Genomic DNA, 16728 nt, shown 5'->3' with positions numbered 1-16728 from the left:
GAGATGCACACGGTTTGGTCATGCTTCACCAAGCACTGTGATGCACCCTCCGTTATGGATGCATTTCAGATTGTGGCATACTAAATGGTCTTGGTGATGAGTACTAGAAAGGATCAGGAGGAGGGACCAGTGGCATAGCCTTACACACATGTCTAGTTTTTGATCCCAGATCCTCCAGAAGGTTTGAATTCCTTTCTTTTCTTTCTTTTTCCAAGATCTCCCCTCAGCTCTGACTGACATAGTGACCAAGTGAAAGGACAGAATGTTTTTGTTCTACTCCCATGCTGCTCTCCTCCAACTTTATGCTGTTAAAAGACTACATGACTCACCTACAAGGGCTCAAGTCCAAACTCTCAATTCAAAATGTGGCATCTTTGCTCCCTATTAAATTCAAAACCATTCTACATAAGGATTTATTTTAGATACTAAGTTTAAATTTTGAAATATCACTGCTCACCTATTCTGTAAAGAAAACCAAATGTTCTTGGAGATATTTATTGAACATACTTCTTGACATCAACTACCAATTTTATCTTTATATTGTAAAAAGAGTGAGAGAATAGCTCAGATCCAGCATTATTTATTATGCAGAAACCATCATAGAAAATAGCATTTGTCCTCCTCGCTTTGTTCACTTTACACATTGCTTATCATTTGTGCTGCATAGAGAAGGTAGGATTTGATTTGTGAGACTTTATTTCACTTTTAATATGAGCTGTTCTTTCCATTTGATCAAATTCTATTATATCATAAAAGCTTTTAGCAATAGCTTAAATTAAACATAATTAGAAAAGTAAATCTTCCGCTGTAGAGAATGTACGTCATGACCATCTTTCAGTACTTTCCCCTTTATGAGCAAGGAAGTTGTTATTTTACTTTATTATTAACATTCACATATTATACAAACCAACAGTTTTTGCGGTGACCTCTTAATACAGGTCTATTGTGAACCTTTATTATCCTCATCCACTTATTACTCTCACTTGACCAGCTCTCATACTTTCTAGCCCTTTTTTATACCAAATATCCCTCTTTCTACTTTAACATCTTTTGCATATTTTTTGTTTGTTTGTTTTTGAGACAGGGTTTCTCTGTGTAGCTTTGGCTGTCCTAGACTTGCTCTGTAGGCCAGGCTGGCCTCCAGCTCACACAGATCTGTCTGCCCCTGCTTCCCTGAGTGCTGGGATTACAGGTGTGCACCAAAGCACCTGGCTTCTTTTGCATATTTTAAAAACTAGGGTCTGCATAATGAGAGAAAACAATGTAATATTTGTTTTCTTTTTTTTAATTTTTTTTAAAATTTTTTATTTAACTTTTATTAATTACACTTTATTCCTTTTGTATCCCCCCATAAGCCCTTCCCTCCTCCCCTTCCGGTCCCACCCTCCCCCCCTTTCTGCATGCATGCCTCTCCCCAAGCACTGATAGGGGAGGTCCTCCTCTCCTTCTTTCTGATCTTTTTTTTTTTTTTTTCTTCTCAATGCAGTTTATTCAGGAACCTTGAACAATCTTCTGACCCTGGGGAAAGCCAGCCCACAGCTTAAAATAGCCTCTGGGTAGTCAACCCCAGCGTGCCTCGTGGGCAATGCAGATAGATCCACATACACGGAAGCAAGCCAGATCCTCAGCCTTAGCCAAATGTGGAATTGTTTGTGACAGAGAGCACTCACCATCGGGAAGGTGGAAGGCGGAAACCAGCTCCATCTTTAAGGCGCAGCATTACGCAGCTCTCTACAGTTCCCCCTTTTTGTTTTAGACGCATCAGGCAAGAGTAGAGGTCTGATCCCTGATATTAGAAATAAATTGGGACTTTGTACCAATGTTCATTTAGGTGTCATCCACCCAAAGAGCATCAGACCCGTCCGATACCTTTTTCTCAGAGGCGGGACCTGGGGCATCAACCCGCATGCAATCAGACATGCTCTTCTCTGGGTCCAAAGCGGCTGACCCTGAGTGCAGTGCTTAGCCTCGCATCCTGAGCGTAACATTTTAGCTTTTTATGGTAGCCAACCATGCTTGGGGAGACTGTCCTGCTTCAATGGCTGTAAAGGCCTGAATGATCATGGCTGCATTATGCTGTTGTGAGACTCTAATCTTGTATATACACCACAGGCAAACCAAGGAGACCAACACCAGAAGGCCTGCTAACGCTCCCATGCCCGCCCATTCCTTCAGATGATTCATGGCTGCAGCAATCCATGATGATAATCCTGTGGCTAGTCCTGCATCCACTCTGGTAGAATTTTCGGTAACAATGGCCACTCTCAGCTGCTCCATCATAGTATCGAATTCTTCAGTACAATTACCTAAAATATAGCTAGACAATTGTTTAGACAGATTTGCAGCACGGGAAAAATTCTCATATTGTATGCTAGTGACTCAAAGTCCAGCATATTTTCATTGACAGCCAAGTTGAGCCATTTGCCATAGGGTATCAATTTGCTCCTGCACGAGGTCAATCCTCTGATTGAACACCATCAAGCCTCCTTTTAGTTGAACATTAATTCCTTTTTGTACATCTAAAGCATGAGCTACATTGGCTAAAAGATTATTCAGGGTCTGAGCAGTCTGCCCAGTATGACTCATGGCTAATGCCGCGGTGGTAGCTCCAACAGCCGCCAATGAGATGGCAGTAACAGTGGTGGCTGTAGTTCCAAGATCCCTTTTCTGTCTGAAGAGAGTCATAGCGTGAGGGGCATCAACGGGCACAGGCACCCAGCGAGGCATGCGAGTAACCAGGGCATACCTAAATTCACTAGCATTCCGGCATTGGGCAAAAAAGCAAGTATCATCACCACAATTACTTGTAATATTTGTTTTCTAAGTCTGGACTGTTCCTCTTAGCATGACAGCCTCGAGTTTTAGCCATTTTCCTACAAATTCACACTGTGTGTCTATGCCACACTTTCTTTCTCCATGCATCTATAGATGTCAACTAAGCTGTGGGTATACCTAGGCCATTAGGAGTACTGCAGCATTAAATACAGGCCTACAGATGTCTCTTTTTCTACACTGACTAGCATTCCTTCATGTGCACATCAAGGGGTAGTACGGTGGATCATATAGTAGTTCTGTCTTCAGTGTTCTGATTAATGTCTGCTAGTTTCCATAGTACTGCATTAATGCATATTGCTTCCAATAATGTGTAGAGATTCTAATTTCCATATTTCAGCCAGTGATGTTGTATCTTTTTTCTTTCTTTATTCTTCTCTCATACAATACATTCCAACTGCAGCCTCTCCCCCAGATCCACTGAGCCTCCATTTCCCTTCAGAAAAGAGCAGGTCTCTCAGTGATATCAGCAGCATAACAAGATGCAACAACGCTAGGTGTAAACCTTCATATAAGGTTGGGTGAGGCAACCCAGTAGAAGGAAAAGGGTCTCGGGGGCAGGAAAAAGTGTCTGGCCAGGAATGGGGAGAGAGATGGACTCTCAGGGTAGTTTTAGTTTGCATTGTCCTGATGGCTAGGACAATATATTATGGTCAGTGTTCACTTTATTGGCCATTCATATCTCACTTTTTTTGAGAATGATCTGTTCAATTCATTTGACCATTAACTGTTTGAATTACCTACTTGCTTGGTGCTTGCTTTAGTTCTTTACATACTGAGTACTGATCGCTCACTAGATGTATAACTTGCAAATTTTTCCTTTTATTCAGTGAGCTGTCTCTTCACTCTGAGTGATTGTCCTTTTTCCCCCTAGACCTGTTAATGCCATGCAATTCCATTTATAAATTATTGCTATTATTTTCTGGTCTATTAGGGTATCTTAGAAAGTATTTACCTATGCTTATTTGTTGAGGTATTTTCCTAGAGCAGAAGATTGGTGTGATGGTAGATTCCTTTAATTATATTATTCAGGAAACAGGCACGAGAACTGTTACAAGTTCAAGGCCAGCCTGTTCTACATAGTGAGTTCTGGCTAGTCAGTCATAGATACCAAACAAAGCAAACAAAGTGAAACAAAAATGTCAGAATGTATTTCATCAAGAAAACAAGGGCCAGCAAATGCTTGTGAGTATGTGAGGGAAACTGAACCCGTATTCAGTGCTGGTGGAATTATAAACTTCTGTAGCCACTATGGAAATTGGTTTGGCTGTTTCAAAAACAAAACAAAACACAAACAAACAAATAAAATACAACTGAAAATAAAACTACCACACCATTAAGCTATACTACTCCTAGGCATAGTACGAAAGAACTCTCTGGCTTACCACAGGATGCTGGCCCATCCATGTTATTGTTGCTGTATTCACAGCTGTAAGGAAATAGAATCAGTCTAGATGTCTATAAGTGAATGGAAGACATGAAAATATGGGACATATACAATTTTATGCCACTCTACATAAAAATGAAATCATGGAATTGGAAGGAAATTAATGTGGTAGAGAATATTATAGCAAGTGAGGTAACCCAGGTTATAAAGAAAAACAGCACATGCTCTGTCTTTCTCAAATGCATATCTTAGTGCTTTTTTTTTGTAGTTTTATATTTAGGTGAGGATGAGTGAAACCTAGAGGGGAATCTCTAAGAGGATAAAAAAGAGGCATCAAGGGAGAAGGTAGAAAGGGTAATACAATACATGTGATATGAAAGAAAAGGGGACTCTCAGGCATGGGAGGGTTTAAGGGGGATTTGGGACAGAGAGATGAGGAACAAGAGGTTAGGGAGAGTCAATTAAAACTATATATAAGAATGTTATAAAGAAACCTGCTATGTTAAAGAAATTAAAAACTCTAGCAGTTCTCATAAAAGGTCAGACTTTGACCTTTGCAATTTTACTCTATTATAAAATTATTTTTAAATATTTTTCTAAATTTCAAAAAGAAAAAAGTAACAGTGGGATATATGTTTATGTACATACACATACATATACTACCTACACGCGCCTGTACGCAACTCATAAATTGATAATTTAGGGGAAGAGGAAGATGACTGCAGAAAAGACAGATTCTGGTTTTCAGTATAAGCCCCTTGGCACTTTGAAATTGTAGTCATTACCTGATGAGATTTAGGTTTAGTAAAGGTAGTAAAGCAATCCTGAACAAAAACCTCCTGTTCTAGGCTCAGCATCACCATGCCTGATTTCAAACTATAGTACAGACCCATAGTGGTAAAAACAGCATGCTACTGGCCCATAAAAACCTACAACAATGGGGTAGAATTGAGGACCCACTTACAAATCCGAGCAAGTACAGTCACTTGATTTCTGAGAAAGACATAAAAAATGCACATTGAAAAAAACAAACAAACAAACAAAAAAACCAAAAACAAACAAAAAACAGCATTCTGGATAAATGGTGCTGGGAAAATTGGATCTCAACAGAAAGAATACTAGATCCTGTTCTCTTGGCATGCACAAGACTCAACTCCAAGTGGGCCAAAGACCCCAGCATAAGATCTGGTACCTTGAAATTGCTAGAAGAAAAATTAGGACACATGCTTCAACTAATGTGCACAGCTAAAGTCTTTCAGAATGACTTGGTAGCACCAGAAATAAAACTGTCCTTTGATAAGTGTGGTCAAGTGGATTTAAAAAGCTTCTATACAACAAAGGAAATTGTTAAGTGAGTGAATAGGTAGCCCCCAGGATGGGAGACAATCTTTGCTAGCCATTCATTTGACAGAAAGAACTCAAAAAACAAAAACATTAAGAAAATAAACAACCTAATTAAAACTGGGCTATGGAACTGAAAAGAAAAAAAAACAAAGTCTCAAAAAAGAATAAATGCATATGATTAGGACACACTTTACGAAGTGCCCAGAGTTCTTGGGCATCAGGAAAATGCAGATTAAAAGTATTTTGAGTACTTTAAGTGCCTCAGGCTCTCAGCATCCCTTAGTTGTCTGTGGTTCTTTGTGGGATTGAGACTCCCTGGGCTTTCCCCATTCACGCTGTCCTTGTCTAGGCAGCTGTGCTGGCGAGACTCTGTGGGGTAACTTCCGACATTCCTAGGAGACATGGCCTCACAGGAAACTCCCTGATCCTCTGACTCTTAGGACCTTTCCAGCCTTTGTCCTTCCCTGAGCCTGAGGTAGGGGAGGTGTACTGAAGATGTGTCCATTAGACTGGACTTCACAACTCTCCACGTGATTACTTTTCTGTAATGATCTCCTGTTGCAAAAAGAAGTGTTTTTGATGAGAGTTGGGTATCTGTTTATTTGGGGGGTATTTTATTTTGTCGTGTGTGGCTACTGTGAATAGGATTGTTTTCTTAGTTTCTTTTTCAGTTTGCTTGTTGATATACAGGAAGACCACTAATTATTGAGTAATAATTTTGTATCTTGCCATGCTAAATGGTCAGCCATGAAAGCATATATATAAATAACATTATACAGACTGAGCAGAATTAGGAGTGTGTGTGTGTGTGTGTGTGTGTGTGTGTGTGTGTGTGAACACTTAACAAAAGAACCTAAAAACTGAACAGGTTGTATTTAGGAGTTTGTGTGTGTGTGTGTGTGTGTGTGTGTGTGTGTGTAAAATAATTAGTGAAAAAAGGGGCCATGAGTTTGAAAGAAATCAAGCAGGAGTATATGGAAGAGTTTGGAAGGAGGAAAGGGAAGGAAAAAAATTATAGTTTTAAAAATAAAAAAGTAATTTTTAAAATGTATGCAAACTTTAGGAAAACATTTCACAATATCATTTTTTTAAAGTTAACAACTAACTAGACATTTTTGATGTGACTGTTTTAAGAGCCTGGTGCTTGATAAGCCAGTGTATTTCTGAAAACTTGTGCTTTATCATTTATCAGTCTAAAATGTATACTTTTATCCAAACTCAAGTATTATTATTAGACCCCTAGGAAAAACCAGAAATTAAAATTCACAGTGTAATACTTTTTAAAAAGTATCTTTTATACCTTATTTTTAAAAGAAAATTGAATTGCTAAACACTATAAACAAGCCTAAGGTTTAAAAGAATGAGGTGCCAAATAATAATAATATGCTTAAAAATAAGATTCTACCTCACCCCAGTTAGAATAGCTGTCATCAAAAGTTCAAATAGCAAATGCTGTCATTATATGTTGAAAGGCAAACAATTATAGTCTACTGGTCAGAGAATACACTAGTGTACCCATTTTGGAAACCAGTTTGGAAGTTTCTTACAAACCAGAAATAGAACTGGCATGTGACCCAGACATGCCATTCCTTGGCATATGATCATGATACATTATATCCTACTACAGAAACACGTAAGAATCCATGTTCATTGCACCACTGTTCACAATAGCTAGAAATGGAAGAAGGTAGATGCCCATCAACAGATGAATGGGTTAGTAAAACATGATACACACACACACATACACACACACAACACACACACACACACAATGGGATTTTACTCAGCTGCAGAGAAAAGTGAGCTCATGGAATTCATAGCTAAATTGATGCAACTGGAAGGAATTATCTGGAGTGAGGTAACTCAGGCCAAGAAATGCAAATGCTGTCTCTTCTCACTCATATGCAGTTCCCAATTTAAATCTTTTGTTTTCTGCAGTTAACTTGGAACATGAGTGGAAACTAGGGAAGTACAATGGGACTTTTGGTGTGGGGAGAGGACAGAACACAGTAAAAGATGGAGGACAGGAGTGAGTGAGGTAGCATTCCTGGGAGGGCGCTGTCAAGCACGGACGGGATTGGGGATATAGAGGAACCAGAGGATGAAGGGGACACGAAAAGTCATATGAAGCCTGCTATCTCACAGCTCAACTGAAAACAAGTTGAAGGATAAGAGGACACATTGAAAAGAAATAAGGAGGGGAATACTAAGGACTACAAGATTAAGCAGGGATAGAGAGTGTGGGCTAGGGGAGAGAAGAGGGTTATGGGTGGATTAATCAAAATGAAGGATGCATGGAAAAGCCTTATGGAAATATCAGTCAACATTGAATCTGCCACCACCAAGATTCAGAAAGCAGAAGGTTGAAAGAACGGGGATGACTGCTGTGAAATGCTGTCTTGTGGATACAATATGGTTACCACACCTGTGATCTGATACCATCTGTGCTCACAGCACAGAAATCAGGCCGCCCGCATACTGACATGTACAGGGTAGGTGGTCTCCAGGCCCACCCCTACTGAGGAGATATTAACAGCAGAAGTAACTGAGAAAGTGGGAATCATTCTTTATTGAGGATATGGCCACCGGAATGTTTACCATGAAGCAGGGAACGCACATTCGTGCGCATACGGGCAGTACTGATAATTATTACTGTGTTTGCAAATAAGTAAATATACACACATACATACATACACACATACACACATAAGCTGTAAAGTTCAAAGGGGGTGTTGCAGTGTTTGTGCAAAGTTTGCATAGGGAATTAGGGGTGTAGATACGAACACAATTCATTATATATTTATATGTACATATATCTGTGTGTATGCATATATTATATAGTATATCAGATATACATTATAGATACACGCTTTATTTATATATAGTGAACTATGTTCATATCTACGCCCCTAATTTTCTATATACTTGTGTATACATGTGTATATATGTATGCTCTCACAAATATAAATGAAAAAAAAGATTTTATAGACAAAGTAAAAACAGATGCTTTTTTATATATCTTTCACAGCTGTCTATATACAACCTGTCAAGATACCATTTTCCCTTCCTTTTTTCTTTTTTAAGTAGCAGGCATCCTTACCGCATTTTCTTATATCTTGTGGATTAGGTAGGAAAATTGGAGCTTCGTCCAGGCTGTAACTGTTATTGGTGTTGATGAGATAAAATTGCAGTTAAAAGGCCTCAAGTGAGCGCCAGCTGCAGTCAGTGCCTTGTCCTGGGTATTGTAGGAGGTAAAGGTTGTGCTTTGAGGTTACAGCGCATTACAGCCCCATTGATGGAACAAATCTAGATGAAGAGAAGTAGTGTTTCCCACATCTTCTGCAGTCTTCATTCTGTGCTATGAACCTTATTTTTATAGTAAACATACATTAGAGATAATATAAAAAATAAATAGCTTCACGGGCTCAGTAGAGGGAAACACTGTAATCACATATCAGAAAAATCTTTATGAAACAGAGAATGGGATGGGCCTTGACAGTAGAGAGGACTATCTTTAGACAGTAGCTGCGTGCTGGGAAAGCCATTCCATTGACTGTTCACTAATTAAGAAGTTACCAATCACGAAGTTCAGTTTTTGTTGCTCTTTATATGAGCATTGAGCTAAAATCCAAGCTAGATCCAAATCTGAAGTAAATTTTAACATGTGTTTGTCCAGCTAACGACCTTTTATTAAATGTGAAGACCATTACAAAGATGCTTTTGTTGGCCTGTGTTTGACTTGACTCAAGCAGAAGAACCATAACTAAGAGTTGAAATAGAACCACACTTCTATCCATCAAGCCTATGACACATAAAAGCCAAATCTGGAGATATTACAGACTTCACAGCATTTTAGTTTGTTAAAATTGTTCAGTTTTTCTCACATTTTTGAGGAATATTTCCTCTCTTTAACTAATTTAGTCTCCATAGTGTTGTATTTGGTTGAATGTTTATTATATTTTTAAAAGTACTTCATTTGAGGAGCTGGAGGGACAGCTCAGCAGTTAAGAGTACTTGTGGCTCTGACAGAGAACACAGCTACACTCCCAGTATTTACGTGCCTGCTTACATCCATTTGAAACATCTATTCCAAGGACCCAAGGCTCTGCTCTGGCCTCCTCAGGCACCATGCACACATTTGGTTCACAGACATGCAATCAGAAAAACACTCATACACATAAAATAGTAATCTGAAAAAATATTTGGTTTGAATCTGTCTTTTCTTCCCATCTTGCCTCATGGATATTTCCATGCTCTATTATTTTTATCCCATGTTAAAGGCACAAATGTGCCTGTAACAAGGGTCTTGAATTTTTAATGTTGTAGTAATTATATGAAAACCATGTGAGTAACAATAAACAAGTAAATAAACAAATAAACACAGGTGAACATATTGCATTTTGTATATTGACGTCATTGGCTGTCAGGCAATGCATGCTGAAGCTGGAGACAATCACTTTCAAAACTTACTTGGAAAGCATTCTCGTGCTCTGGTTGCTTTCGTTAGGAAATTCTTCATCATGTGGAGCTGGAATGAATGGTGCGCTGTGGAGCGCTCACCTTATCATTTTATACCACGTGTGTTCTAGAGCTGAAGGGAACAATGCCTAATATTATGCCTAATAATTGTTAGAGGCCTAATAATATGGTTCCAAGTATGATTTAAGTTTACACCATGAAGAGAGCATTACCTTTTGCAATTTGGAACCATTTTGAACATACAGTTTTTTTAAAGTTGCATTTATTTAGAACCTCTTTCCAAATGAATAATAGCTATGATTTAGTATTTGTAGTCTTTGCTGTTAGCCTTGAATTCTAAAGTTGAAATAACTATCATCTTTCACTGGACCTGTCTAAAATTTTTCTATGTCTTTAAACATGTTGTATGTTTGTTTATAAAAAGCAGAACACAAAGATTAAAATTTGATAATTTAATTTTTTGTAGGTAACTTCTGTACTCATTGGAATGTTTTGTTGCTGTCCTTCTTAGTCATATTAATGTGTCCTCTTTGTATTATACTTAGGATATTTTATCTATGCCTGAATTGTTGGTGGTCTCCATGCAAATGGACAGTACTGAATTGTTATTTTGCTGTCTTCAGTGAGAGGTATTTGACCACAAATAAAACAAAGTGTAGACTGAAAAACATGAAAACGTTTCTCTGACCATTTAAAGTAGCTGACCATGGAAGGAAAATATGAATGTGTTGTTTTAATTGTGGGATAGCAGGAAGTGTGTTTATTTGTCCTGAGAAGCTATCCCACGGGTAACTTGAGCCAGTTAATTGCAGCAAAGCAATTACACACACGAACCTGAAAAGTTCATTGCAGCGTCTGTAGTATTAAATAGCAATTCCAAAACACACACACACACACACACACACACACACACACACACACACACAGTAGTTCCAGACAGTTATGGGAATGTACACTAGAAACCCTGCTATTTGATTTGTAGAAATTCTTTGCATAGGCGACAGTATTGCCATAATAAATTACTATGGATGATAACATATGACCGCCATATGACCCCATATGATAACACAAATGACCCCTTTACTGAATATTGACTGTGACAGCTAAGAGCTCTCATATGTTAGTTCTTTAATCCTTTGTTACATTATGAGGTTGTATTCATGAACCCTGTTTTATAGATGAGGAGACTAAGAACTAGAAAGTTTCAGGGTTGCTAATCAAAATTTCGATGCTGGCATTACCTTTGCTTTAACTCACTGTGTCTCATAATCACTGCATGGCTTCACTCCTTCATCCAACTCACACTGGCTGAGGGCAGGCTCAGTATGAGGCACTCTTCTGAGAGCTGAGGCCGCAGTATGCAATGTCACCTCTCTCCCAAGGCTTACTTTCTGCTGTATTAAGTAAACTTTCTGCTGTATTAAGTAACTCATGAACATTCATGTAAGACAGTAGCTAGGACTTCTTATTAAAATAGTTTTGGAGATATAACTGAAATATATATAATATCTATCATCTATCAGTCTATAGATATAAAAAGATTGTTTCTGTAAAACACACATTGCATGCTAAGGCGTGTTCATTTTGCTCATTATGTTACCTGTGTATTTTAGAATTTGTAGATTCTGAAAATTAAATGTGCTCTTATGAAAAAACATTATTTGGTTGTGAGCCTAGCTTTTAATGGCTGAGCCATTTCTCCAGCCATGTCTACCTCAGTCTCTCGCCCCAGAGCTCTGGGAACCCAGAGGAAGAAGGGGAGGAGGCACTGTAGGATCCAGAGGGGTCAGAACAAAGAGAGAGTGCAGCCTGAAGAATCAACTAAGCAGGGCTCATAGGGGCTCACAGAGACTGAAGTGGAAATCATGGAGCCTGCATGGGTCTGTGCTAAGTCCTCTGCATGTATGTATGGTTGTGTGGCTCCTGACAATGGAAGTAGGGGTGTCTCTGACTCTTTTGCGTACTCTTGGGACCTCTTTCCTCCTTTTCTCTCGCCCAGCCTTGATGTGAAGGTTTGAGCCTGCTCTTGATTGTATCTTATGGCACATTTGGTTGATGTCTGAGGGGAGATAGAGGAAGAGTGGATGGGGGGGGAGGGATGATGCAGGGAAAACAGGGAAGAGTGGAGGGAGGGAAAGCTGTAGTAAGGACTGTATGAGAGAGATGTATTATATGAGAGAAGAATATTAAAAAGAAAAGAAAAGGCATTCTTAATGATAAAGCTACTTCTTGGTCTCCTGTTTTGTTTTTTTTTTTGTTTGTTTGTTTGTTTGTTTGGTTTCTGGCCTAAGTGCTCTGTGGGTATGTAGAGTAGCAGAGAAAAGTCTTCTTTCTTCAGAACACACTCAGATGACCTATTAGCACAACGGTCCCACAAGAGGCTTAGTTACTTTGTAACAGTTAGAGTAAATGTTGCAGCAGAGAAATCTCACTGTGAGCAGAAAAATATGGATACCCAGTTTTCTGTCATATTATGACAGCAAATCCTTCCACAGGAACAAATCAGGATAATTTTGAAGAGAATGGCATCCTAGTGTTTTGTTAAATGCTACATTTTATTTACACAGAGAAGATGAGAATAATTTTAAATTTCCTTGATTGGAAGCTAAGATTTTGTTGTAACAAAGAAAATGTAAGTAAATGCTGAGAAGCATGTTGTGTTATTTAAAGTAGTTAGTTGTTTTATTTTTCAGTGAGAACATTTTTGATACATAAAGAGTGATGAGATTGTATGTCTTTCTCTTTTTTCCCTTCTGAAATTTGTTGTCTAAGAGGTGGGTGGTAAACATTCTTCCACAGGTGAAATAAGCTAATTCAAGAAAAAGCTGTATTTAAGTGCAAGTTTATAGGGAGCAGCTCTTAGTTCACTGGTCCCAAGCAAGGAATGGAGCCAGAGAGGCTGCCATGCAGGGGGTGGACAGGAAAACAGGAGGGAGAGAGAAAATGTGCGCACAGAGGGGGTGGGAAAGAGATGCAGACAGAGAGAAAGAAGGTAACCAAAAAGCCTGGTTTACATACTGAAGAGCCTCTCGGGGAGAGGAACCCCCCCACCCCTGGGCTGGAAAGTTAAGGATAGAGAGTGGGGTGTGCTTGCCATGCCCTATAACTGAGGGATGCTTGGAGAACCTAGTTAAAAAGGCACTTCAAATGCTTACCCTAATCTGAAGCCCAACAACGGGATCAATAACAAGCCAACTAGCTGCTCATTGTAGATGTTGATGTCTCTTCTTGGGGGTGCCTAATGTTGGGCCCTCCTGTAAAATGGTGCAAACTCTATGGCTATCTTTCATTTCTCTAGAAGGTGGAGTGGATTTGCAAGGCCACCAGCTGGATATGCAAATACAGCCCGACGGCCCAAAGAGTGATGTGGACTTTTCAGAGATTCTTAATGCAATACAAGAAAGTAAGTTTCACTCAAGTTTTAAATTCACAAGAGGAAAAAAGAGCTATAATATTGGGAAAGGGGGAAAGAATTGGCAGCTTAGGTGCTTCAAAACTAAAAAAAAAAAAAATCAATCTATGTCGTAAAAGAGACATTGTACAAAATAATTTTGGGAAGAGACTATGTAATTGGGGTTAATTTGTGAAACTGATCCACATTGCAGTCTTTGGAGAAGTCTGAATATTATGTATATTCTGTATTTTTACAATATTATTATATTGTAAGAAATATTTAAAATGTTTTAGGTTTAGAACAATTATAAGCAATAAACAATCATTTAAAAATTCCAAATATTGTTCCTGTGCTCAAATGCAAGAAGTTGCATGTTTACCCGCTAAGCCCAAATCAGAAGCATGTTGTCTTGGAGTGATTGATGAAGAGCCATGTCCCAGCAGTGACTACGCATATCATCAGTGAGAGGGCTCTTCTTACACTTTGTCTTCAGTAACTGTCACTCAGAATCATATTTGATCAACACATTTGCGTAATTACACAGTAAGCCCTGAGCAAGTGACGTCATTTGTTTCAGAGCAAAGTCTAGACAATTGTACCAGTTACTGCCATCTGAGGCTGAACTTGAAGGTTGACAATTGAAAAGCATTTCAGGAAAAGCAACTGCAGTTATGTTTCTATGTTTGAATTAGAGACATTACATTTGTGTGTGTGTGTGTGTGTGTTGGGGGAGGGGTGTTGTCCTGGGGCTTTGCAAATATCAAGCTAGGGCTGTACTTCTGAGCTGTTCAGGCTAAGTTTCTTATGAATGCTTCTCATTATTTTACAGTCATTTCCCCACCAATGTACTGTTTTCTTGATTTTATGAGATGAGGAATGGTTTAGTGTTTTATGCCAGATAGTGGGCAATGGTAAAATTAACAAAGAATTCGGACAACTGTTAGATGTCAGATTAGAATGGAGGCAGCTGTAGACCTCATTTCACCCCTCAACAGAATATGTTCTGTTCCGAATTTAAACATATTGAGATGAAGATTAAGCTACATTAGAAAGAAAAGGTTTTAATTAAGAATATACAAGGACCAATTATTTGTTCTGGATGGTCAATCCTTCATATTAGTTAGTGAATAAAAAAAGAAAAAATTCCCCAGGAGGATGAAAAACCAAATTAATAGACAAGGGACAGAAAATGACTTTTCATAGAAAGTGATAAAATTATACAATTATTTCATTGTTATGAAAGATGATAGACTGTACAATTCACAATGAATTTTAAAAAACGTTTTCACTGACAAAATTTGGCTCCATGTAAATGCTGGAGATAAACTTAATCGTTGTGTTTTTAGGACTGAATTAACTTGCATCAAAATAAAAAAAATAGTTCATGAAGAAGTATTTTTTACACTAATTAGTTATTAGTAGACATCAATTAAAGATGTGTTTGTCACTTGCCCAACTCTGTTAATAGCAAATTTGTTTGTAATAGCCAGAATCTCAAAACAACCTAGATTTCCCTCAACTGAAGACTGGATAAAGAAACTGTGGTACATCTACACAATGGAATATGACTCAATTATTAAAAACAAAGAAACCATGAAATATGGAGGCAAATAGACAGAACTAAAAAAGATTATCCTGATTGAGGTAACCCAGACCCATTAAGACACAGATAGTATGTACTCACTTTTAAATGGATTTTAGTCACATAGTATAGTAAAATCATACAACAACTCACAGACCTCAACAGACCACAGAGGAAGAAGATGAACTCCTGATGCTGGGGTGGATGCTCAGAGGGAGCTCTTCTTCAATGAAGAGTAGGTGAGGAGGGATAGGGGAAACAAGGAGGAATGGTGGGACCGGGATGAGTGGAGGGAAGGGACTACAACAGGGATGGCAAATTAATAAAAATTAAAAAATTTTAAATAAAAAAAGATGTGTTTGTCTAATGCTGTTAGCTGTTTGCTACTTTAAAATGCTTGTCTCTGTATGAATATCTCTTATGAATCGAAGAATACAAATTTGTGAGTACTGTATAAAGTATGAAGGAAGATCATGGCAAGATCTTTCCATCGTCACTGGAAAGATGGTTCTACAGTTAACAGCACTTGTTACAGAAGAGCGAGTGTGGTTCCCAGCACCCACAGGGTGGCTCACAACTGTCCATACTCCAGTTCCAGAAGATTCATGCCCTCTTCCTGAGAGGCCAGACCTTCAAATTCCTGCTCTAGCAGTCTTTCTAATCATCTAATGATGCCAAAAGTTTCTCTCTGAGAGCAGGAGCTTCCAAGGGCTTAATGTTTGCGTAAAAGAGCAGGAGGGGAATGGTTAACTTCCTGTTAACTCTCCATCGGAGTCAGATGCATATACAACATAGCTTCTGGTGCAGTGAGTGGAACAGGGGGAGGAGAGGGTTTCGTAAAACTGAAGCCTCCTTGCCTCTCTGTGCCTCCCACTTCCTGCAGAAGATTCTTAATCCATAATTCTAAAGAGCCAATATTTTAAAACAACATCATTAAGACAATTAGAATAAGAACGGTAACTTTCCCAGCATGGAGAGGGGTGGTCAGCAGGAAAGTCTCAGCCACAGCGGAAGAGCTATTGGCAATTGTCAGGAGCTGGGAGAAGATTTGGTTTTCTCAAGGATCGGAGCCTCGGGTATATCCACCTTGCACCACTGGAAGGCGCACATCAAGAATATATGGGCGGTACAGATTGTAGCGAGTGGGTTTAAAACAATAAATAAAAGAGGACACAAGTTAAGTGGGTGGGGAAGGAGGGCAGAGCTCAGAGGAAACTGGGGTGTGAATATGTAAAACATACACAATTCTCAAGGAACATAGATGTATATATATGTATATATAAAACGGTCAATATATTCTTGGCTGTTAGCTGATTTATTATTTTCTTATATGAACCTTGAGCATCTCCTATTTGCTAGTTCCAATGTCAGTCTTCTGCATGGCAGAAAACACCGTGCAAACATAAGAATTGATTTATTATAAACAGTGGTGTTAAAATCGAGACACAAACCATCTTTTCCTTTTTTTCTGTACTAAATTGCTCCTAGAGGTGTCCCTTTTTTTGCCTCCTAGTGGTGCTTTGAGGTCAGTGTGCAACGCTTTTAGAATCTGCTGTTTCAGATGTAATAATCTGCAATTTATGACAAAAATAGCATAATGAACTGGTGCTCTGCAGAGCAGATGTAGGCCTCGGGATTATGCTGTCATGTCTTCCTCTGTGACCTGTAATTTCACCTGGTTTTGTCTCCAATGCAAAGTACTAAGATAAA

At 38.7% G+C, this 16728-nt stretch overlaps 1 protein-coding gene across 6 annotated transcripts in view; it reads left to right on the top strand.

Annotated features, from left to right (window-relative positions):
* The window catches only part of Ano4 (anoctamin 4), a 400373-nt gene that overhangs the window by 217218 nt on the left and 166427 nt on the right, over positions 1-16728 (top strand). For 5 of the 6 annotated variants that reach the window (XM_060377883.1, XM_060377881.1, XM_060377886.1 and 2 more), the window contains one exon: positions 13341-13445. The exons of the other annotated variant lie outside the window; for it this stretch is intronic. In XM_060377883.1, coding sequence (XP_060233866.1) covers positions 13341-13445 — 105 coding nt within the window. The remainder of the gene's footprint in view (positions 1-13340; positions 13446-16728) is intronic. 6 annotated transcript variants of the gene reach the window in all.

This window comes from Meriones unguiculatus, chromosome 2 (genome assembly GCF_030254825.1).
Source record: "Meriones unguiculatus strain TT.TT164.6M chromosome 2, Bangor_MerUng_6.1, whole genome shotgun sequence".
Classification (NCBI taxonomy): domain Eukaryota; kingdom Metazoa; phylum Chordata; class Mammalia; order Rodentia; family Muridae; genus Meriones; species Meriones unguiculatus.
The sequence above is the reverse complement of the archived record's forward strand: the minus strand, read 5'-3'. Positions and strand labels throughout refer to the sequence as shown.